This window comes from Vigna unguiculata, chromosome 8 (genome assembly GCF_037176805.1).
Source record: "Vigna unguiculata cultivar grain cowpea cultivar isolate G323 ecotype 2 chromosome 8, ASM3717680v1, whole genome shotgun sequence".
NCBI lineage: Eukaryota > Viridiplantae > Streptophyta > Magnoliopsida > Fabales > Fabaceae > Vigna > Vigna unguiculata.
Window position 1 is genome coordinate 7,143,512 of NC_140799.1, and position 26,000 is coordinate 7,169,511.

General features: G+C 36.7%; 2 protein-coding genes across 4 annotated transcripts; both read right to left on the reverse strand.

Annotated features, from left to right (window-relative positions):
• Positions 1-2,109: 2,109 nt before the first annotated feature.
• On the reverse strand, positions 2,110-9,793 carry LOC114194549 (uncharacterized). Of its 3 annotated transcripts, none has more exons than XM_085665753.1 (14): positions 9,550-9,793; positions 9,075-9,199; positions 8,928-8,982; positions 8,583-8,671; positions 8,290-8,314; positions 7,653-7,691; positions 7,418-7,535; positions 6,720-6,847; positions 6,131-6,485; positions 5,741-5,850; positions 4,297-4,495; positions 3,030-4,208; positions 2,861-2,932; positions 2,110-2,651 (listed from the first exon to the last, which is right to left on the reverse strand). In XM_085665753.1, the coding sequence occupies exons 2-14, from the start codon at positions 9,150-9,152 to the stop codon at positions 2,366-2,368; spliced, it is 2,733 nt and encodes a 910-aa protein (XP_085521879.1). In that variant the 5' UTR covers positions 9,153-9,199; positions 9,550-9,793; the 3' UTR covers positions 2,110-2,365. The 3 variants fall into 3 exon arrangements, with proteins under 3 accessions (XP_085521879.1, XP_085521880.1, XP_085521881.1); XM_085665754.1 differs by having other exon boundaries at positions 9,075-9,194; positions 9,550-9,752; XM_085665755.1 differs by lacking the exons at positions 9,075-9,199; positions 9,550-9,793 and adding an exon at positions 8,125-8,173.
• An 11,621-nt stretch (positions 9,794-21,414) lies between these two features.
• On the reverse strand, positions 21,415-22,065 carry LOC146884079 (uncharacterized). Its single transcript, XM_085665843.1, has one exon. The coding sequence runs from the start codon at positions 22,063-22,065 to the stop codon at positions 21,415-21,417; it is 651 nt and encodes a 216-aa protein (XP_085521969.1).
• Positions 22,066-26,000: the final 3,935 nt, after the last annotated feature.

Sequence of the window (26,000 nt, forward strand, 5' to 3'; positions counted from 1 at the left end):
AATAATTTATAAACTAAAAATGATTAGTAACTAAAATAGTTTCAAAAATTATTCTCTAAATTAATTTTCTAACATTAGCTACCTGGACTTTGATTACCAAAAGAAATGGTTTCTAAACTAATCTCTAATTAAAGATTAAATATTAGATGCTAAATTGTTGTTGGTCATAAAATTGATTATTATTTAATAATTTTATTGTAATATACATGGTGAATAGCAATAAATACTATCTAACTTATTCTCATCCTAACATATTATGAATTGTATGCTTCTAATTATGTAATAAAAAGCATGTTTCATATTGTATAATATAAAATGTGTTTTTTTAATTACATCACCTAAAAATTTTAAATAATTTATAAATTCAAATATTTTTCTAGATTTTCGCAATTCAAAGTTAAATATGTTTTTAAATTTAAGGATTTACCCCAAATTTAAAGAATAAAAAATTTAAAATATTTTAATAAAACATATATTTTCTTAAAGAAACTACTGGGTGGAAGAAGAAATGTTCTGGTGTTGAAACTACTACTTACTCCATATGAGAATAAAAATTCGACAAAATGGACTTTAAAATTAGGGTTAATTCTTCAAATTTATCATAATCTTTGAATACGGAGTACGGTAGTATGAGTTTTGGCCACTCCCATTTAATAGAACCATTTCTTAAACCAATTTGTAGGACTATTTGGGTATGGCTATTTAAAGTGAGAGGTTTCACCCTCTCTCCTAAATAAGTTCACTTTTATACTTTTATAGAGAATTCAAATAAGCAAATAAGTAGGTTAAAAGAAGTGGATGGTAAAAGTAAAAAAGAATAAAAAATCTGAGGATTATTTTGGAACAAGGATTTTTACTAATGCTGCACCCAAAATTTATTTTCACTTCTCTTTGTTCATATGTTTTATATTTTCTTCATCTAGTTTAATTTTCAAACTTTTGTTTCTCTTTTTTTTCTTTTCAAGTTTTTTTACTCTTTTTTCTTATTAGTTCAGTTGGATGAAACAAATGCAAATTTTATGTTAATATTTAGTGTGAGAGTGACCCTTATTCAAGATAGTTTGAAAGAAATTTTATTTTATTTTTTAAGGCTCAAAATGATAAATAACGGATGATAATTTTATTTGTTTTTGTAAAAAAAAAACATAGTCACATATAATTGCAAATCATGTTTGTTTTACCGTGATTCATATATATGGTTTTTTATTCTAATTGATAATTGGATAAATACACCAATTAGGAAAATGTTAGAAAATCTCCATGAGTTAAAATCTTCGTTCTACTTTTGGCAACACGTGGAGAATGTTAGTAGATTTTAATATTAACAAATCTCAATCTTCATACAATTAAGATAAATGTGATATATTTTTAATATTGATTCAATCCATTATAAAATATCTTAGAGATCATCTTCACCACACAATAACATAGAGAAAAAAAATTTAGAAACTAGAAATAAGTAGCAAAAATAACAATGATGACATGTTGATTCCTTTTAACTTAGACATTTATATGTTTGATTGTGTTTTTCTATAATCTTTCATCATGTTTTTATCATTAGAAACATTTTTCTATCATAGAATAATAACTAAGACAATGTAAACGCCGAATTACTTCTTATCTCATATTTGGTTTCCAAATAATGTCTTTTATAATTGTAAAAAGACTATTCTAGATATTTCTTACATAACATGTTCAACTAATCTAACTCTAGATACACTTAATCATAATAAATAGTTTTTAATACCAAAATTGGTGATCCATACTTAATATTTAAGAAAGGGTTTAACAGTTATAAAGATGATAATGACCGTTAAGATGATATTATTAGAAGATTAGAGAAACTTGAAGATATCTTTCTACTCTTAGTTATTATGACCTTAATTTATGTTGTGATTGTATGCACTTGTGCTTTGATGTTATTTGAATTATATAATCGACATGATTGTTTTAGAATTATGAAAATATTGTTTACTAGTTTGAATTAGAATCAACTATATTTTATGCATTTGTTTTTTCATATGTAGACTCCTACTAGTGTGCGAGTCAGATTTGTGAAACTATCCTAATCATGGTTCCTATACACACAAAAATACTAACCAAGAGTACTTTTAGAGGCCAAAACTTCTTCATTCAACTCAGATGCAATCACGAAATAACTAGTGAGCAATCCCTCTCATTTGGGATACACTGAAAAATATACAGTCTTTGCATACTCTAATACTATTATATCTCTCAGCAAGCATTTTCAAGTTAATAGAAGAAAGATCTAAACCTGGTTTATAAATGAAAACTATGAGATGTTAAGCGAATTTGAGCAAGCAAACATAACATTGAAGGTGACGATTTCACTACTATTTCACCATTAATCTGAATCAGGAGAACCATCTCCATAAGATACAAGGCCTTTCTTTCCATCTGAGGACCGGGACCTTGACCTGCTGTTCTTTCGTGGAGATTGTGACTCCACCGAAGCCCTGGATCGTGAAGGGCTCCTGCTCCGGGACAAAGACCGTCTCCTCTCACCACGACGTCGATCAGTGGCCATAGGGGAACGACTGGGGACAGGGCTACGGCTTCGACTGTATCGTCGACCTCTATAAGGTGGGCTGCGTGATACAGATGGTGTCCTGCTCCTCCTACTCCGGAACCTATATACACATTTTCACATAATCATATAAGCTATAAGTATATATGCACGGTGCTATTGTTATTAATAAATGACACAGAAAAACACTTGGCGTCAGAAAAAATCTTACAAATTAATCAAATCAGATGAGAAATAATTCATTCCTAAAGAAACAATAGAGAAATGTAGATGTTTTAGGAGGATGGAAGAACATGTAAATAAAAGAAAAACCTTGGTGGGGTTCTTCTGCGTGGTGGTGGGCTCCTGTTACGCCTAGGGGAGTACCTTCTGTAATCTGAATATCTGAGAGCACAAAGTGTACAAAATTTATTTAACTCCCAACATACCACATTTTAGTACGATGACTAATTAGAGATTGTAAAGAACTTAAAAAATTTACCTGTCACGGTCGCTTCTTCCATTATAGCGGTATGATCTCACAGGAGATTGAGAGGGAGTCCTATACCTTCTAGCATAAGAGTATCGTTCACTGAAGCCTCTTCCCCTTCTGATACGTTTTGGGGAAACATCAGGTGAAAGACTTCTGGACAAGCTCCTACCACGAGGACTCCTAGAATAACTGCGGTGATTACCTCTGCTTGGCACTCGAACTGGACTTCGGCTAATACTTCTTAGAGGAACTCTGCCAGAGTTTCTGGCAGATGATCTAACTGGACTCCTGCTTATACTCTTTCTTGACACTTTTACTGGGCTTCTGCTTATTGATCTTCGTGATGGTTCTCTAGATGAACTCCTCTGGTGGCCCCGAGAGAGTGACCTGACCGGGCTTACACTAGCACTTCTATGGTCACGAGATCTTACAGGGCTTCTACTTACACTTCTATGATTGTCAGTTCTCACAGGGCTTCTACCGATTGATCTCCGTGATTCTGCTCTTGGTGAAGTCCTCCCATGGCTCCGAGAGAGAGATCTTACAGGGCTTTCACCGACACTTCTATGACTATGACCACGAGATCTCAGAGGGCTTCTATTGACACTTCTATGATTGAGAGTTCTCACAGGGCTTTTGCTGATTGATCTTCGTGATGAAGCTTTGGGTGAACTCTGTTGGCTTCGAGAAAGGGATCTTACAGGACTTGCACTCGCACTTCTCCGACCACGAGATCTTGGGCTTCTACTAATACTTTTATGGTTGTGATTTCTCACAGGGCTTTTGCTTATTGATGTCCGTGATGGTACTCTGCGTGAACTCCTTCCGCGACTCTGAGAAAGGGATCTTCCAGGACTTCTGCTGATTGATCTTCGTGATGCTGTTTTGGGTGGAGTCTTCTGGTGCTTCTGAGAAAGGGATCTTACAGGGCTTGCACTAACACTTCTATGTCCACGAGATCTTACAGGGCTTCTACTGAAACTTCTCCCCTTCCTACCTCTCACTGGGCTTCTACTTATGTTTCTTCTGTTTGGACTTTTGCTTGTGCTTTTAACCGGACTCCGACTCAAGCTCCTCTGTGATGGAGCACAATGGCTTCCATTGCCACTTGGACCTCTTCTCAACCTCATCTTTGAACAACTTGGGCTTTTCCTCTCTCTCCGGGGACTAATACTCATGCTTGGACTCCTGCTCATTAACTTTTAATAAAATACCAAATCTTGAAGAGATGTAAGCATAAGAAATAACTGATGTGTGACAAGAAAGGAATGTAGACCTAGATTTGCCAGGTTGATCATCCATCACATCAGGCTGCCTCCTTTCACTTCTGTCAGATCTATAGTTGGCTCGAGTGCCACTGTTACATTGTTCTTCATACTCCTTTGGGAATTCTTCCTCTAGCATATCCAATTTCTCCTTGTTAAGGTGCATGGGAGGTAATTCTTTCTCCACGACTAAGGAATACTGACCTTCGGCTGCAACAAAATAAGGATGACAAAAGAAGACATGACATTGCACATTAGCCAAAAAATGAAAACGAAGAAAATTTAAATAGTAAAAGAATCTATACAATAGCATAGCCCTTTTACACAGGCAACAAGTTTATTAACTTACATGACAGACACGACAAAAAGTACAATAGTAATTGCTTTACACTGCCAATTCTAAGGAAAACTTCATATTTTGTTCATAGCTTACAGTTACTGATCAATTGATGGAAGGCAAGAAATAAAAGTATTCATAAATTCAGTATGAACAAGGTAATATGATAGGTTGGGTCAGGACAGGTTTGAATTGTGTATAAGAGGAGGGATAAGAAGAATGACTGAATATGACAGTTACAACTTCCTGCAGATGTTTCTTTTTCTTTTCATGTAACTGACTATTATAAATAGTCAGAGGGTTAGGAGGAAAAAGGTTGTTGGGTGTATTCTAGGAAAACAGGAGTGGAGAGTGAGGACCTCTCGGAAGTCCCTCAAGTGTTGTTGTTTCTGTTACTACTACATTGGCAGAAACAGTATTGTTCCTAATAAAGATTTACCAAGTATTGTGATAGGACACTCGACAGTGGGCTGGTACAGCAGGAGGAGAAAAATGGAGAGATACACCACGATAGGTCCAAAATATGGAATGTGTATTCTAGAAGAAAGAAAATGGGGTCAGGGTATGAAAATTAGTTAGAGGAGAGAGAGGACGTAGCATGGGACTGCTGATTGTAGGGGCATTCAGGTATATGGGGGAGTATGAGGTAAAGGGGAGGGAGTTATGAAGAATATGAGAATTAGATAGAGGAGAGGGATCTCTCTGGAGGAGCCTCTGACTCTCGAACCCATCTAAGCATTGTAGAGCATTTCTGCTCATTTGCACACGTTCATCTTGATAATAAGATTTGAGTCTTTTACCTATTTCTATCATATTGTCTTGGTGTTTTTCTGTAATCGTGGTGATACCTATCATAATAGTACAAGTTTAGGAAATTAAAAGCAGTCCCCATACCCTCGAAATAGTTACCCGACTGTCTTTATCTTCAGGCAACAACTCTACTACATTGCAATCAAAATCTAGACCAGTAGTCCGTCTACGAAGAGTCACCATTTTACAAAATTGTAGCTGATATTTTAGAATTTTGTTTATTCAGAGACAACATAAAAGTATAATTAAACTATAAACTATGTTTCATGTACACAATAAACTAAAACATGAATCACTATAAAAGTTACCATATCCCTGAGATTGTTCTTTATGCCTCTGATCTTTCAGTTGAGCACCACAATTCTCACCATCGGAGTTCTTACTTTCACTGTCTGAATCAGTATGAGTAGTCAATTCCCTAACACCAAAAACAATCTCAGTGGCAGCCAAATTTTTGAAACTGCTAAGGACTTGTTAGATTAAGAAAAAGTATAACCCCTTCAATGCATATAAATGTTCATGTCAATAGCAAGAATGAAGTTTCATGTAGTAACACAACATCAATATGCTTGTAGAATAAAATAAATAAACCACAAGATCTACACTACATGGCCATTTTAAGTTCTTCGCAAGCAACCATCAATATTTGGAATGTGGGACGTGTAAATCATAATTAAGCATTTAATCCGAATCTATACCTTCTTGATCTATGCTTTGACTTTTTGTTTTGTTTCCTTCGTCTCTCCTCTCGATGTTTGTCTCTTCTTTTTCGATGCCTATGCTTATCTTTCCTGGATCTCTTTCTCTTTCTCCTTCTATCATCACTGGAGGAACTTGTGTAAGATGATGAAGATATATCTGAGTCAGAATCACAACCACTTTCTGAAGATGTCATGTCTGAATCTGAGGAACTATCAGATTCTGATGAGTAATGCTTTCTCCTTTTCCTTTTGTCTCCTGAAGGTTTTTTGTTCTTCCCCCTATGCAGTTCATGATTATTGGTTTCATGAAACCCGTCTCTTCCCCTTTTTGATTTCTTCATCTTCTTTCCATCTATGAGGCAAGGTAAAGGTTCAAATCAACAGACTAAAAATAATTGAATATGACATTACCAGCTGGCAAATGTCACATTCACCTCAAATGAAAAATACATTAGTTATGCTTCAGCATTTCGATAGTTGAACATGAAATTTTCAACAGATGATTGATAATTTAATTATCCATATAACATAGTTCACATTGAGGGTAGAACTTAGGATTCTCCATGAAATAGGAAGGTATTCTCACCCTCATTATGTTCGCCACAATTAATTATTTTAACAGTTACGCTTGGAAGTCCTTCTTCATTGCCCGCATCTTCAATTTTCTTCAATATATTATGCCCTTGCACAAGCTTGCCAAAGACCACATGTTTCCTGAAAAATTACATCAGAATTGAATAAGATAAGCAAGTTGATCAATTAGTTCGCTCAGAAATAACGACTAAAAACATAAGGAAATTCACCCTCTCCCACTCAATAATGAGAGAAAGACCCAATTCAGAAAATAAGTACCATAAACATGTACTTAAAATTAAGAAAATTCAGTAACGAAAGAAGGTTCACTGCTCCATTGTCTCAAGTGCATTCTAAATTAAGCCAAATGGCCTTTGAATATGTTTGAGGAAACACTAAAGCAAATATATAATTTTGACGACAAAATACAGTTAAATTAATCAAATTAAGCAATTGTTTAAGAAAAGCTACAATTTAAACTGATTTTTAACTTTCACAATGGCCTGTGTTTGATAGCTTTTAGCTTATAAAAATAAGCTAAAAGCTGCGTATGGATTTCAAGAGCTGTTTTGACGAGTTCATTTCATCAAAACAGTGCTAAAACACTACATGTCCAGTTATTGCAGAAGATAACTTCAAATGCGCTGTAAATAAAATCACTCATATGGGGCCTAAGTGCTAAATGCCTCAAGAAAAGACAGATAAGCAAACCTATCAAGATGGGGATCAGCTTTAAAAGTGATTATAAAATGAGAACCAAGAGTGTCACGAACAGCAACAGGCATAGATAGAAGGCCGGGAGCATCATGCTTTAGCCGAGGTGATTCGTCTGAAATGAATCACAAGTACAATTTGTAAGAACTACACAAACTTATAGACATAAACATAACTGTTCCAAATCCACGATGTGGATTATGCGAACAAGGCCACAACTTAGCATTCTCACCTGGGAACTTGGAACCATATATGCTTTCTCCACCAGTCCCTGAAAAACACAAGGAATGTGATAGAGTATAGCATAATGTAGTACAGTGCTGCATTTGGGATGTCATACAAAGAATAAGAGATGACTGTCAATGAGGTTTAGTAGATTTAAATAAAATACTATTCAGCCATATAATACAAGCGATGGCTACATGTGATTATTCAGGACTCCTTTTGCTTTGTATTGGTTCAAGACCATTTGATAAAACAGGAAAAATAACGACCACAGCATAACACATTGTAACAGACACAACACATTAAAGGAAGAGAGTAGATGAAGAATTTACACAACATATAAAAGCATCATGGTAAAATCCAAAAATAACCAAAATAATAATAAAATTGCTTTCATAATCCCCACTCAATTACAAGCCAATCTATATAAATGCAAAGGAGTTTTGTTAGTTTCCTAATCGACTTAGAAAAGAAATTACCATGGTCACAGGAAATATGAAAATGGAACAAGGCTTGCAACTCGGACAACTGAATGATCAAATGATAAAAAAAAGAAAGTGACTACATATACTGTATTAAATGCAATCTCAATAAAACTGGTTAAATAATTCATATTAAGAGGCAGGTATCAACATAATACATACCATTTCGATTCACAAAATCACCACCCTGCAAAGAAAACCAACCGTTAACACACAATGACATTATAACAATTCATACAAACTGTGTTTCGTCATGACAAGGTTTTTAGAATGACAGGGTAATAATGTATAACTTAGTAAGCGCAACCTTAAAACTATATCACAAGAAAGGCAGTTGTGACCATCAGTACTGTCCTCCGGAATAAACAGCAGTAACGTTTTTCACCACTAAAATGTGAAGACGTAGAGAGCTACTAAAGTACAATGTACATGGCAGAAAAGTTAAAACCACATACCCGGGCAACGGATCCTCTTACAATTCGATGGAAGAAAGTCCCCTTGTAGTGCAGTGATTTTCCACTATTTGGACTAACACCCCTTTCACCTGCACATACAATGACATCTCAGAAATTAAAAAAAAAAAAAAAAAAAAGTGGGTAGGGGAATCAGTTATTTATTTATTGGGAAGACAAGTTATAAAGTTCCAATTTTCCATGCACAATTTATGCAAGCAAAATGCAATTTCATATCAAGAACTTGTTCAGTTGATGGCAGATAAGTGATGGATGGAATTTTGGAAAAGGATCCAATAAGCAAATGTCAACATTCAATCAATTTTTCATGCGAGTCAAATTTATTACCTGTGCATAATGCACGAAAATTTTCAGCAGTTTTTGGAGCAACATCATAGAAGAGCTGAGGGAAACACAACCAAAATTTAGATCAAATACTGCAAAACATTACTCATACATCATTAAAAATGACAATTTGTAAAGACAAAAAAGTACCTCAAAACTCATCCTTTCAGCAGGATCCCCATCTATGGACACATCCATAAACACCAGAGAATTCTTCTTCTTTGTCATCACCCCGCCCCTTATTTATCCAAACTTAATCCGTCTTAACAACTGATCTGAAGGAACAAAACACCATTATACAGACATCAATTATCCACTTATATCAAGCAATAAGTCATGACTAAGCAAACATCACCAGGTCAGTTAAAACAGCAGCAATACCCTGCTGCACGTCCAACAACATATTTTTTTACAAAATCTACCTAATTCACTAACATAGCACAACTCATCCCAAAACTAAACCAAAAGGAGTGAAAGTGAGCAACATAGAGATCACATGAAACTCTTAGCAGAGAACTTCGCACTTCATAACAACATAACAATAACCGATTCATGCAAAACCAAGCTAGAAACCACAACAAGTTGAAGAAAAGCAGATCGAGAAGAGGGCAAAGCAAGCATTAACTGTAAAATGAATCAATGAGATTGGAATAAACGGTGCGAAAGGACAGTAGTTGCGTGGAATTTGAGATGGGACACTAAAACCCTAGCTACAGTCCCAAACCTAAGGAATACGCTGAACTGAAATGCAGGTGGTCACTCAGACATAAGCAACATAGTGTTGCAAGTAATTTAACAGACAGAGTAAGTGAAGAAATGAGACGAGAGACCACGAAGAAAGTCACCTAATTATTCTATGACATGAGAAATGGAAAATTTAAGGATTATTCTATTACATGGGAAATGAGAAATTTAAGGAGGGTTTGGACATGGGTTAAAACACTTAATTTAATTTTTAGATTTCGTTAAATCCTCTTTTAATGCTGATTTTTTTAATCTATCTAAAACATTAAATTTCATTTAACTTACAAGTTACAATAAAAAAATCAGCTTATATTTTAATATAATATTGATGCAAACCTCTAGTTAAAACATCAATTAAAAGAGTCATGTCAACAAGGATACAAGAAGACTGAGCTTCATCTAAGTTAAGCATACTTAAGTTAATGTTTTGTTTACACTAAAAAAATTGTAAAGACTTAGTCTAAGATTCTTTATTACAATAATATTTTGGCATTGTATTATGAATCTAGTAGAATATGATTTTATTTAGACCATATATTTGGATTTAGGCCTAGTAAACTATTTTGGGCTTAAAAGGAGATGAGCCTAATTTGGGCTAAGGTGTGCGACATTTAGAAACTAGGGTTTTTAACCCTAGCTTGGAGACCAAGCTACTTCAAGTACCGCACCAAGGTGTGAAGGGCATGAGCATGGTGTGAAACATGTTCTTGCTTGAGTGGCAAGTCACACCTTGTGCATGCATATCTTTTGGCTCCAATTTTCAAGTTTCTAAACCATTTTCTCCCTCCTTTTTTTGGAGACATCTCACTCTCCTTCTAACCTATAAAAAAGCTTACCTCATGTAAATCTAGCTTGAACTTGAGTAAAGAATTGTTGCCCAAATGAGTGTACACTTCTTGTTTCAACTCTCCCTAGATTAGTCTCCTCATCTAGACTACTTTAAGTTTCCTTCCTTAGGAGATGACCTTACCTCTCCCTAGGAAACTCACCTATAGCAAACCAAACACCATGCTACCTTAATCTCTTCCAAGCTTCTGCATCCACACTCATCTATGGAGATCTTCTTCCTCTCAGTTTTGTTGAGGGGTAAAGGAGATAGCCATCAAATATACATTATAATATACATCATATTCCCATTGCACTAGAACATGTAACATGACTCATATTCTTATTCCTAATCAATCTTTATAATATTGAATTCATAAGAGTTATGATAAATTGTTCTTTTTATTATCTTAATATAGTATATATCTATAAATTCTACAACATGAGCTAACACATATAGTCATTTCTAACTTTTAAGAATAAAACAAAACAATAAAGAAAAGTTTTGTAAGCTAAATTTGGAAAATTTTCCATCTACAATGTTGTACCAATTTAAGAGAGTCGAAAGTGACTTGTTGAAAAATAATTGGTTGAGCTAGAAGTGACATGTTGAAAGAATACTTGGTTGAGTCCATAATGCTTTCTGAAAAGAATACTTAATTAAGTCAGGAATGGCTTGTAAAAAAAAGTACTTAAGGGGTTAACCAGGATTCCATAAGCAAATGCGTCAATTTGACCAATGGCCCATGGGCCAGCCCTAGCCCACTCCTTACTAAGCCCCCTTTGAGGGGACAAAAAGAAAGCCCCAGCCCCAGCCCCAAAAGCCCCATCTCAAATGGGTTAGGGTCAAGGTGAATGTGAGTTTGATCCACTAAAATACTTTAACTAATTTTTAAAAATAATATTTTAAGTATGAGTCAAAGATGGAGTCAAGTCGTCTTGAACTGACCAGGACTGAAGGTCAAGATTGGATGATCGGACTAAAGACCGAGATGGGTCACCCTGGGCCGAAGGCCAAAATGGGTCATCCCGAGCCAATGGACGAGACGAGCAAAAACTGTAACATCCCTATTTTTCATGTGTCTCTACTTCATAAATATATTCATGACTCTCTTCATGTGATAGACCCAATGTAGTACAAATACGAGAAAACCTTACTTATGATGAGCTTCTTATGAGGATTGGGGATTGAAGGACTAAACAATTTCGGGGAAAGAACATTCCTTTGGTAAATATATTGTGGAGTGAGCAAGATGACGGTGATACAACTTGGGAATTAGAAAGTAATATGAAAGAGATGTATCCCCATCTATTCACAACTAAGTGAATTTCGGTGACGAAATTCCTAAAAAGATGGCAGAAATGTAACATCCCTATTTTTAATAAATTGTATTATTTATTTTAAATAAAACAGTTAGAAAATCTTCTATTTTTACTAATATTTCATATTTTATCTAATTATAGTTTAAACGTTAATAATATATTTTATCATGATGTAGTTTTTACTTATTGAAAATAACAATAAGAAGAAAACAAAACTAATAAAATATATATAATGATGATTTAAAAAAAAATGAGCACATGCATGACTTATATATATATATATATATATATATATATATATATATATATATATGTATGAAATGAGGGAAGAAGTTACATGAGAAAGTGAGAAATAAGAGAGAGAAAGTTTAGAGCAAAAGATTCAAAGAGATCTTAGTTCTCTAGAAATATTATTAGTGTGCCCTTCAGTAAAAGGGGAGTGAGGTTAAGCTCTTTTTATATTAATATTGATAAACCCATGGATTTTATATCAATATTTTATTTATTTTTGAATTATATATTATTTTATTTACTTCCATTTAACTTAGTCGATATCTAGTTATGTACTGATCATTTTTATTTATTTTATTTTATTTATTTTTAGTTAAGTATTGGTTCTGTTTATTTAATTTATTTAATTTAATCTTCATTTATGTACGAGTCCTATTTATTTATTTTATTTAATTTATCTTCAGTTATGCATTGGTCCTATTTTATTTAATCTTTAGTTATGTATTATTCCTGTTTATTTATTTTATTTAATTTATCTATAGTTATGCATTGATCCTATTTATTTATTTTATTTTATTTATCTATAGTTATGCACTAATTCTATTTATTTATTTTATTTAATTTATCTCCAATTATGCATTGATCTTGTTTATTTATTTTATTTAATTTATCTTCATTTTTGCACACACGAGTATTGTTTATTTATTTCATTTAATATATCTCCGGTTATGCATGGGTCCTGTTTAATTTATATTTTTGTTATTATATTTTTTTATAACATTCTAATCCTTATCTAGTTATTTATTTAAAGTTTTTGTTTCAATTCTTATTTTATCATTATTTTATAATTAAAAAAATAAAAATAAAGTAAAAGTAAATATTATTTTACTCAATGAGCTTTGATAAAAGAAAATTACATGTACATTTTATTGTTAATTTATATTCTTTGTGTATAGTTTATACAATGACATGATTTGATAGTCATCACATTTTATGAATTTTGAAAATATCCAAGATTATATCAGTTAAGTAAGAGTTAAGTTTGATTTCAATAAGTTGAGATTAAACCAGTAGAGTGTTTGTATTTGGGAAGTCACAGTTTGGTACACTACGGAATGAAAGGCGGGGACCATGGTGGGGTCTAAGGAAGTTTTACTAAGTGGGTGAATATCTTGATAGTTCAGAATAACACGCTGGACTAGGATATTCATAAGCCAAACTTTGGACTATTCAATACCTGCTCGACATCGCCAATGTTAGGTAGTGAGTATATATCTTTTTTATGGGCTGATAAATGGCTAATATTCTCGAGAAAGAAATAATTATGATTGTACCAATGTTTTATGAGAACTACTCAATTACCTAATCACTTCCCAAAGTAACTTTTGATGTTCATAATGGATAATCAGAAGTGGAATATGGATCCATATGTCTAGTATAACGAGATATAGTTTTGTGGTTATAGGTTCAATTCTAGGCTCTTAGTGTCTGTATTGTTTGTTGATTTTATTAAGATTGATATTTCAGGCTTATAAAGACCTCACTCCTTTCATATTTTTCTTTCATATGTACTTGTTGCAAGAGTAGAAGGGGAACTTGCTTAGTGAGAGTTGTTCGGGATATTATTGGTGGATCTTCTAAAGATTGACTCGTGGATAATTTATATTAATATCTTGTAAAGATATTAAAAATATAGATAATCTTCTATTCTGATGTAGAACTCTTAAAATTATACAAATACATATTTTTATAATATTTCATGAACAATTACAGAGATGTAAATTATTGATATATATATATATATATATATATATATATATATATATATATATATATATATATATGGAGTTATGTTATTGTTAATGTCCTCTCAAGGAAAATCTTATTGTACAAAAAAATTATTCCATCTTTTTATCAAATAATAATAATTTAATATAGTAGTCGGGGCGTCAGAAACAATTTGGATAGACAGCTGAGAAAGGCTTGGTCGAGGTGATGGGAGAAACGAGCCTGCCCAGGCCAACAGACGAGACAGGTCGGCCTTAACCGATGGTCGAGATGGGCCGATACGAGCTGAAGGTCAAGACGAGTCAGTTCGGGCCCACGACCGAGATTGAGCCAACCTAGGCCAGCTCGTGCCCACAGTCAATACAGGTCGGCCCTTGCCGCAGGGCCTGCTCGGGTCGACAATCGAGACGAGCCAGCTCGGGCCAACGACCGAGACGTTTCGGCATGGGCTCATGGAATACATACCATCCCTGGCCCACGTCTGAGACAACCTGACTCGTTTTGCCAAGACAGGTCGACCCGTACCTATGACCGAGATGGGTCGGCCCATACCCATGACCGAGATGGGTCGGTCTGTGCCTACGATCGAGACAGGTCGACTCGTTCCCACGACTGAGACGGGCCAGCTCGGTCCAACGATTGAGACGGTCCGGCCTGGGCCAATGATTGAGACAGTTCGACATAGGCTCACGACATAGACATGCCATCCTGACCCACACTGAGATGGTTAGCCTAGGCCCTTTACCATGATAAGTCCTGGCCACGACCGAGATAACCCGGGCTAGGCGACAATTGATATTTATTGGGTTGGGCTGATTGATGAGATGATGGTGCAAAGTTGATGGTCGAATCAGGCCGACCTAAATTGAAAGTTTAATAATATATATATATATATATATATATATATATATATATATATATATATATATATATATATATATATATTCATGTATAAAAAGGAAGCACATGAGTTGGTCATGTCCCATAGGGCTTTTGTGGGATTTTTGGCTCTGTGGACCTTTTTAATTGAGGACTTTTTGGCCATGTGGACTCTTTTGGCCCCAACCCATGTAAGCCTTATGGGTTGGGCCAAATTGATGACTTTATCCATGAGTTGTTGCGAACCCAAATATTACTCAATGGGTTAGTCAATAGTGGTTACAAAACCAAAGAATACTTGTTATATTCTTTACAACATTGGTCTACTTAGTGAAACTCAATTAATTTATTAAGAACTAAACATCGTTTGAGTGATTAGACGAACCAATCATATGCACTATTTGGGAAGAAAAGTTGTTATGAGAATGTGTTCAAAACCCTTTAAACAAGTAAATTAGTCAAGTCCTAAATTTGCATTTCCTTAGACGCAAAACCAATTATTTGATCACTTGTAATATCATTCCTAATGAAACTTATAACTAGGAATGAAGCTAAACTCATTAGTTGTCTTAAACTCTTATTGTAATAACAAGTTTTCTTATTAAATACTCAAGGAATTGATTCTTAATAAGGAAACTTAGATTCATTCTATTAAGAAATCAGGCCTTGAGTAAACTTGTGGCTATTTTTACGTTAAATTGAAAAGTAGTTAAGTGATTATGTGTATGAGAGTGAAATTTTGTGAAATCTAACCCTAACACTAACTCACCGTGTTAATTCTTATTTTTATTGCCTTCTACATATTTAGTAAAATCCCAAAAATGGTTTTATTTATTTTCTTACAATTTGAGTTTTTTTTAAACATCTAACACAATTTCAATTACTGAAACCTTTATGATGTTTATATTCTGAAAATTACATTTATATGATTAAAGTACTCTTTTATTGAACTAAAATCTCTAAGAATTCTTTTTAAATAGTTTTATATATTCAACAAAGGTTCATATATTTAAGGTTTGAATTCAACCAAAATTTTTAAGAACTTGAAAGATTTAAATTTACAAAAGAATAAAAATCCAGTAAAACAAGTAGTTAATGTTATATTTTATATAATTCTATTATATAAAATTATTATTCTTTATTTTGTTACTATTATGGATTAGCATTAATCAATAAATTAAGTTATTTGTTAATGTTAATTATATTGCACATAATTAATTATTGTATGGGTAATATATATAGTTTTGGTTTTCTGATGAACGATCCGTGATGGGTTGGATTGTTTAATAAACGGTCTGTGATGGACTTGAATAATCAGATACTTATTTGAGAGGTCCCTGGTCTCTGCTGAGAAGATATAAAACTGATACCCATTAGTCAGTTTTTAAGTAACAACGTAAAACACTCTTACGTTTTAGAATATCTATCAGAAAGAGAACAGTAGCATCTCATACTACGTGCTTCCATGGATCTTTCATTGATTTCGGGTACACAATCTTTTCACTCATACTTAAATATATTTTGAATATATTGTATTATTGTATCTTTTATATATTTTATTCCTATCAAGTGGTATCAGAGTTTATAAGATACAAAATATAATTATTCTTTTGGAAAGTGTATCATAATTTTCATAATTGTTCACTGAGGCGTGAAATATTATATGGAGATATTAACTTTATCGTTTTAATTAGAGAATTGATGAAGGGGTTTAATTGATTTTATGTTTTGTTCTTGATTGCCATGAACATTAATTTTTATATGTCCCCATTCTCTTTCTCATTTTCGATGATCTGGTGCTACTCCATGCTGATTGCAAATTAATGAATTCTGAAGGGGATTAAAATTATTGAAACCCCAAATTAAAGAAACCCTACCTCTAATTAAAATACCTTTCGAACCCTTCTTCATTCTGCTTGGAAATTGAACGGCTTGTCACCGGTGGGGAGCTACGGCGCGTCTGGTTTGTTCAGTATCTGTCACTGGTGTGGTGGAGTGTGATGCTGATATAGTAGAGGTTCCCAGTCATGGTGGTTTCGCAAGATTTCGTCACCCCTTTCGCGAGTGGTTCGCAGCAGTTGCAGTGATAGTTTCATCGTGGAGGCTTGCGGTAGTGCGAACAATGGTCGTTTGCTCGCGTTGGTGGTCTTGTTCACGTCACGGTGGCCTGTAGTTTTGTTCTCTTGTGATGGGATGTGATCCCGCTGACAGTTGGGAGTCACAGTTGTTGCCGATGACATCGATCAGTTAAAGGTCATGCGACACAGTGATGGGTCACGGTTAGGGATGTCAAAAAAAAATCCGTACCCGCGGATATCCGCGGATAAAACCCGCAACAGATAGAAAATGGATATTAAAAATGGATACCCGCTACCCGCGGGTACGGGTATTTTTGATACCCGCATGTTAACGGGGTGGGTATGGGTTTCATAGTATCTGTACCCGTGGATACCCGTACCCGCTAAACTTACACCCCTTGACATTTTTCTCTTTCCTTTCTTTGAAATTGGGCATATACATCAAACCTTGTATAGACAATGACGTTTATGATATGCTTGTTGCCAAATGATGAAATCAAAATAAAAATACTTGACACGTGGCAATTGAGGTTTATTATTTGTTTATTTTGTTTATTTTTTAGAATCAATCGGAGAAAGTGGATTTGTTGATCAAAACATTAATTAAAGAATTTCCATTATGTTGAACGTCATTTTATATTTACTTTTACAATTATTTGGAGTTGTATCAACTTGAGTTTATTTGAACTATATTTAAAATTTATGACAATGATGTATTTTATTTTATTTTATTTGAATTTATGATTAAATATTTATTTCTAAATAATTTTGCAAACACCCGCGGGTACCTGTGGATACCCGCGCATATGAAAAAAATAGGCGGGTACCCGCATAACGGATACCCGACGGATATGGGTACGGGTACGAGACAAATATTTATCCAGCGGGTAGGATACGGGGGAGCTACTACCCGTACCCTACCTGCCCTGTTGACATCCCTAGTCACGGTGCTGGATTTGCGTGGTGGTGGCCTGTGTTACGCTGTTTTTGTTGCTCGTTAAACTCTTCTGGTTCTACTACTCTGATCTAAGTGGTTTCCGACAGTTTGCGTGGTGCCTGCGTTCTGTTAGTCGAGAAGACGAGCGGTAGCGGCGGGTCAAGCAGGCTCCACATGTGTCTCAACCTATTGGGCCCAAAGGACACAAAAAAGTCCAAGCGAAAAACATGAGCCAGCCCATTCACATCTTTTTTGTTTTTCTTAAATCAATTTATTTATATATAATATCTTTAAAACAATGATGAAATGTGGTGAAGCAGGTTCGAAGCCATAAACCATGCAAGTTTCACGTGAAATATATATATATATATATATATATATATATATATATATATATATTAATAATAATAATAAATAAAAATAAAAATAAAAATATTATTATTATGATTTCATGCATTATATAATTTATTATATTTTTGTTAAGCATGATATACTTTTATATAATTGTTAACTCACCTATCGTGGGTACAATTGTATAAAAATTTGTGGGAATGATATAATTTAATTCTTTTATTAATTAATTTGATATTACATTAATATTAATCATACCCTATCAGTATTTTATTATTAATGTATTTTATTTTTCTTGATACAATGCATTTTTGAATTTTATTATGTCAATTATTTGTCATGTACTCTATCGGTATTAGATTTCTTTTGACATGAGATGTGCATTGTATTTTCTATTCTAATTATATTTCTTATTTATTATGATTCGGGACCTTTAGGCGGGATCATAGTAAATGACAAATATGTTGATATTATAGGCATATTTTTCTGTGTATTCAGAAACATTTATTTTGTTTATTTGCACAATAAGTGTGTATTAAATGTTTCTTTGTTATTTTGATACCAGCTTCTTTGCCTATACTATTGACTTCGGTCAAAACTTTAAATGGGACAAATTTTGAGGACTAGAAAGAATCTTTGGATTTGTATCTGGCAATTACCAACGTGGACTTTTCCTTGAGAGAAGCAGAACCTTCAGCTCTTACACCTGAGTCCACTAGTGTCCAGAGAGCTTCTCGTGAAATGGGAACACTCAAATAGGGTGTGCCTGATGGTGATGAGATATGTAACATCCCTAAGGAATATTACTATTATTTAATTAATAAATTCCAAAATAAAATAAATACCGCATTTAATATAAAACCATTTCCCAAAAACACGGGGAAATTTAAAACGGTATACAATGCAATAATTATCGGAGTCCATAATAATAAAATCGAAATAAAATTCAAATGGCTCCCATAAGGTTACAGTATTATCTCAAAACCAAAATAAATAACATATATACAAAAATTCCCAGATATCCCTCGCTCCGTGTCTAGGCATCTCTTGGCCCACCTGTCAAATCATCTGCTCCCGGGGAATCATCCGATCATCGCCACACACACAGAAAGGGTGAGCTATGCACAATATAGATATAAACAAATAATGAAATAAATATGCCACCCATCCCAAAATAACATAACTAATTATCTCATTATCAAATTACCCAACCATGACTTCATAATCCTTCATGAGTCATATGCATGAACTAGGTTTTGGGACTCCACTGTGCTCCCACGAAACTAACTCATTCGTGGTCCAACCCTATGAGCCTATCTCGCTCATAGTCCTGCCCTACAAACTCCTCGTCTGTAGTAAATCATCCAAGCCTCATAACTTGGACCCTGGCACACACGCAATCACCATACTATGGACTCCTCGCCCAATAGCAGCCGACGGGAACATAACAGTTCCTTGCCCATCGTGCGCCCGACACATGCAATCACCATACTAAGCCCAGATAAAATTGGGTGTTGACACCAGTCCACCAGAAAATCACCTTCAAGTCCTTGTACATCTTAGTCATACCTGGGTGTATGCTAAGACGACTCTTATGCCCTTCATCTAAGAGCATTTTCCTCAATACCCGACTGCTGGGTATACACACCCTCTCTCTGAAACGCAGGATGTCATCTCTACCCATCCTGAAATCTTTCCTCTTCTTTGTGCCCAACTCACTAATGATATGCTGCAATTCCTGATCCTTACCCTGTTCCACCTGAACCTCATCCAAGAACTCATTAGTGATCCTCAACATGCTGCACTGTATGTGATCTGTCTCCATATCCAATCCCAGATTCATATCTCGCAACTTCTCGATCAACTCCAACTCCTTAATCATCATGGCCGACACATGAGACTTCTTCCTGCTTAGAGCATCTGCTACGACATTAGCCTTACCAGGATGGTATAACAGCTCAAAGTCGTAGTCCTTCAGGTATTCCATCCAGCACCTCTGCCTCATATTCAATTCCTTATGATCAAACAAGTATTTCAAGCTCTTGTGATCACTGAATACCTGAAACTATGCCCTATACAAGTAGTGCCTCCATGTTTTGAGAGCAAAATCCACCGCTGCCAATTCTAAATCGTGTGTAGGATAATTTTTCTCATGCACCTTCAGCTGACGAGATGCATAGGCAATAAGCCTTTTCTCCTGCATCAACACACAACCTAGACCCTGGTATGAAGCATCACAGTATACCTCAAACGTCTTGGTGGTGTCAGGAATAGCTAAAATGGGTGCAGTGGTCAATCTCTTCTTTATATCCTCAAAACAGACCTCACACTCGTCTGTCCAAGAGAAAGGCTGGTCCTTCCTAGTGAGTTGAGTCAAGGAACTCACTAGCTTGGAGAACCCCTCCACAAACCGCCTGTAATAACCCGCCAGACCCAAGAAGCTCCTCACCTCAGTAATTGTTTGTGGTCTCTCCCACTTCACCACTGTCTCAATCTTCGCTGGGTTTACTGCTATGCCTTGGGCCGAGATTACATGGCCCAAGAATTGTACCTCATCCAGCCAAAACTCACACTTTGACAGCTTCCCATACAATTTATGCTCTCTGAGAATTCCTAGCACCACTCTTAGATGATCTGCATGTACATCCCGACTCTCCGAGTATATCAGTATGTCGTCAATGAACATGACAACAAACTGATCCAGGTATGGTCGGAATATTCTGTTCATGTAGTCCATGAAAATAGCAGGAGCATTTGTCACCCCGAACGACATCACTACATACTCGTAATGGCCGTATCGTGACCTGAACGCCGTCTTCTGCACATCCTCCAGTTTGACTAAGATCTGATGATATCCAGACCTCAAGTCAATCTTAGAGAACACTGCGGCTCCCCTCAGCTGATCTAACAAATCATCTATCCTCGACAACGGATACTTATTCTTTATGGTCAGCTTATTCAACTGACGGTAATCTACACATAACCTTGAACTACCGTCCTTCTTCTTTACTAGGAATACTGGTGCTCCCCAGGGTGACGCACTTAGCCTGATGAACTTCTTCTCAAGCAAATCTTCAATTTGCTTCTTCAACTCAGCCAACTCCGCTGGTGCCATTCTATAGGGCGCCATGGATACTGGGCCAGCTCTAGGGATGAGATCAATGGAGAAATCCACATCCCTACTCGGTGGCAACTCGGGTATTTCATCTGGGAACACGTCGGCATACTCCTCCACGACTGGAATCACACTGATCTTCTCGGTAGTACTATTCTTCTTTGCATGAGCCACTATCATAAAGCAGGTGGCTCCGACTTCTACTTCGTTTATCGCCCTCTAAGCCGAGATTGGCTCCAATCCTTCATGTTCTGGGAATACCAAACTGCGCCGTCCACAATCAATTATGACGTGATTATTAGACAGCCAGTCCATCCCCAAGATTACGTCCAGTCCCTCCAAAGGCAAGCACACCAAGTTCACCTTGAATCTGCGACCTGCCACTTCCATAGAACACCCAATGCAGACTGAACTGGTAGCCACTTGACCTGAGGAGGGAGTTGAAACAAGCAACTCACATCCCAAATCGCGTGTCACCAAATTCAATCTCCCCACACACGCATTAGAAACAAAAGAATGGGTTGCCCCGGAATCAAACAACACCAATACTAATTTACCAAACAATACACAAGGTTCAAGGATGAGATTACCCGACTGTGTAGCCTCAGTGGTGGTCAGGGCAAAGACTCTGCCCGCTGCCCTGGCTCGCTCTGCTGGCGATGCAGCTGGTTTCTTCGTGCTAAGACTTTTCTTCTCTAGGCAATTGTTGGCGAAGTGTCCAGGTTTGTCGTATGTAAAACACTTACGATGGTCGCCTGACCCTCCTACTCCACTTGCTAGTTGTGGACAATTCCTCTTCAGGTGGGGTCCGCCACACTGGTAGAAAGTGGGACTCTGAGATGTTTGTGACCGGCTGTACGACTTTTTCATCTGCCTGGTGTAACATCCCTAGGGAATATTACTTAAAAATAAATATTAAAAGAAATAATTACATTAATAGTCATCTCGATAAAAATCCCAACGCGGGAAAATTTCAATTTATCAAAATAGCGCGCCAAAACTCATAGCTAAATCCATAAAAGGTTACATGTTTCCAAGATTAGTATTTAAAACATGAAATACAAATGGGCAAAACCCTAGCTCTAATCCCATGCTAGCCCTCACTCCGCCATCGGAACATCCTCAGCATCACCTGTATCAACATCTGCTCCCGTGTAACGAATTACACGATCATCGCCACACACAAACAGAAAGGGTGAGCTGAGAAATAAAATAACAAGCATATAAAACACAAGATAAATCATACACCCATTTTATTCTTTACATATATTTCTTGGCCAAGACCTTAACCCCAAGACTTATCAGTCTTCAAATCATACAATTGGTTAGCCTTGGACTCGGGAATCTGATGCTCACACGAACCTACCCGCTCGTGGTCCTGCCTCTACGAACCTCCCCGCTCGTAGTCCTGCTCTACGAACCTCCCCGCTCGTAGTCCTACTCTACGGACCTGCCCGCCCGTAGTCCAACACATGTGATCCACCAGCCCCCGTACCTCCCCGCACGTGGCATCTCTCAACGTGAGCACGGAACATACGAACCTACCTCGCTCGTATCCCCACGTGAGAGTAACTGAATATGAACCTCCCCGTTCATATCATCACATGTCAAACACCATCCATGAACCTACCCGCTCATGGCACAACATCTCCCGATCCAAGCAAAGCATCGTTATCAGTTAAAAATAACACACCAGAAAGCAAAGAACAACAGCATTTCTGCCTGGCTCGACCCACACGCCGCCAGGCGAAACTGTTCCAGACCGCCTAGCGGTATTCACTCACCGCCAGACGTCAGCTTCCCCCCAGACCCACTGTTTTCTCGTCACCGCCTGGCGGAGCACACCGTGCCGCCAGGCGCCTGTCCAGTGCAGGCTCACTCACACTAAGGTTGTCGCCTGGCGGTTGTCAACCGACCGCCAGGCGCCATATCAGAAGTATCCAGCAGCTGTTTTTGGCACACTCACTAATTTGGTTCCAACTAGAACATTACCACAATCATTACGCTTCCCATTCATCAGTACATTATGCAAGTTACCCCACCATACAATAAACAATGGAATTACTCATCACCATACTCCTAGGTCCGTATACTCCCCTCCAACAATTTCCCCCAGTTCTTTATTTCAGTATAATGCCTAAGTCAATCTTGAAGAGATTGCCCAATCCATTCCCCCCGACTTATTCAAGTATAATCACATAATTCATTCACTCTATAGGTTATCTAATTCTCACAATAGAATAGTTACTTAATTCCACAAATACCAAATTTTAGTCAACCCCCAATTCTTATACTTACCAACTTCTAACATTGCTTCATCCTGTAGTTCGTCATCAATTGGTTTACCCAAACCATGAAATCTTATACTCACCATTAATAGCAGCTACACTCTCCTTCTACCATATTTTTATCTCCAATTATTCATCTTCATTAAACCTCCCATTACCTACTATTCATCAATACCTTACAATATACTCCCCTCCTTTTTCTCTTACTCTATTAATCACCACGAATTCTTCCTTAATTAAAATTTCTCAACAGCCCACACACGGATTTTTGCCTTTTCTCGCGTCATCCCATCTCTGCACAAAAATGGGTCTGCGTCCCACTATCGCCTGGCGGCAAGGGTAACGCCGCCAGGCGGCATTCCAGTACCATGATAGAATCTCAGCTTTTTCCTGCACCCGCGAATAACCCAAACCCCTCAAAGTTCTAACCAATTTCTCAATCTCAGGCTCAATTCACTTAGCATGAATTAACAAATCATCACACCATTATATTATTCAATTACCTATCTTACTTCTTCCGGTCGCATAGCAATCCTATTTAGCCCACCACTCATACCATCCCTTGATTCTCGTACGAATCTCTCATGTCTCCAATCAGATTCTTAATATGCCCAAAACCTCAGAACACATGAAATATCGCAAGATTATCCAATTACACTGACAAGGAATATCCAATTGAAATTCACACAGGTCATAATTCAACAAAACACAATAAAAACAACGACAGTACCACACATCGCCTGGCGGTTCATGCTCACCGCCAAGCAGCTCATGTTACAAAACCCAGAATGGCTATTACTGATGTGCCGCCTGGCGGCACCTTCGTGCCCGCCAGGCGGTTTCTGGGCGAGAACCCAGAATCTCCAAAACAACAGCGTCAAAAGGGAAGAAATTCATGCGGTTATACAAGACAGTACATATTCAATCGATCACGAATTAAAACACAATAAACAACTCCCCTAACCTGGAATTCCTTGCTACACCACGAATTCTTGATGTATCTCCAATCCAAAAAGTTTCCTTAACCCTCTCTTGCACGTCCCTATGTTTTCCAGCCACTCCACCCTTTTACAATCAGTTTCTTCCTTCTGAAAACCTAATAATCGACCCTTACACCCACTGTGGTACTCTTTGCCTCTCCACTAGCTTGTTCTCTCTCACTTATTACCCAAATTAAAAGTGCTAAATGCTAAAAACGAAAATACCTTAAGTATCCTAGCTAATGACTACTCATGACCCACTATTGAATGGTTTCTTACCCATTGGACTGCCTTCATCTGCAGCCAGGGTTTCTACGTCCCTTCAATACCATGCAACCCAAAATTGCCAAAAAGAAAATTAGTTTTGTTCTTAGCAGGGATTGAACCCACAACCAATCAATTAACAATTTAAGTACATAACCACTCAACCAAATTCATATTTCATGATAACTCCTAAAATTTCAGGGCTTTATCATTACACTACGCATTCAATATATAAACACACAAAAACACATAATTTAAATAACATCCAAGTGGCACACATAGGACTCGAACCCAAGTCCTCACACACCATAAAGTACTCTTAACCACTTGAACTAATACTTTTCCACGTCATAGCTCCTCATATTTATTGCTTTAAATGTTCTCATTACCCGTCCTAATTAAATAATTAATTAAATAACTATTTAATTTTCCCGGGTCTTACATTACACCCACCTGGCCTCTGCGACATTCTTCTGATGTCGGCTCACAATAGGACCAGGGCCCTTCTCAAGGTTCTCAGCACTCTTGGCCTGCTCCACCAAGATGGGAAATCTCCTCTCCTTTAGAGGCGTCACCACTTTCTTCAATTCATGTTTGAGTCCTCGCTCAAACTTCAAGAACCTCTATTCTTCAGTCATATTCTGTGAGGAGTATCTCGCTAGATGTTCAAATTTGTTGACGTACTCCTGTATTGACATATCTCCTTGCTGCAGTGCAAGGAACTCTCCCTCCCGGTCCTGTCTAGCGGTATCGGGAAAGTACTTCTCCAGGAAATGAGCTCTAAAGTTGGCCCAAGACACTGGCTCTTCCCTATTCTCCATCTATTGTTGCATGCATGCCCACCAGTATTCAGCATCCCCATTCAGCAGGTACGCAGCGAACAACAGTTTCTGTTCATCTTCGCAGTTCATCACTTTGAAGATTTTCTCACACTTGCGGAGCCATGCATCCGCTTCATCGGGGGAGGCCTTGCCAGTGAACTCAGCTGGCTTGTGGCGCAAGAAATCCTCCACTGTCGGCACCCTGATTGGTGCAATCGCTGTCCTAGGCTGCGCTGCTACGGGTGGCTGCATCGCATCCACCATCCGAGGAATCGCCTCAACAATGTCATCAGCACCACTACTCCTCCTCCTCCTATTAGTAGCCATAGCCTGGATACGCCACATTACAACTGTTAAAAATCAATCGCTTAGTCAATAAAACCACACACTTTTTAATATTTAACACATAGCATACCACAAACAAACACATCGATAAGCTCACTCCCCACTAG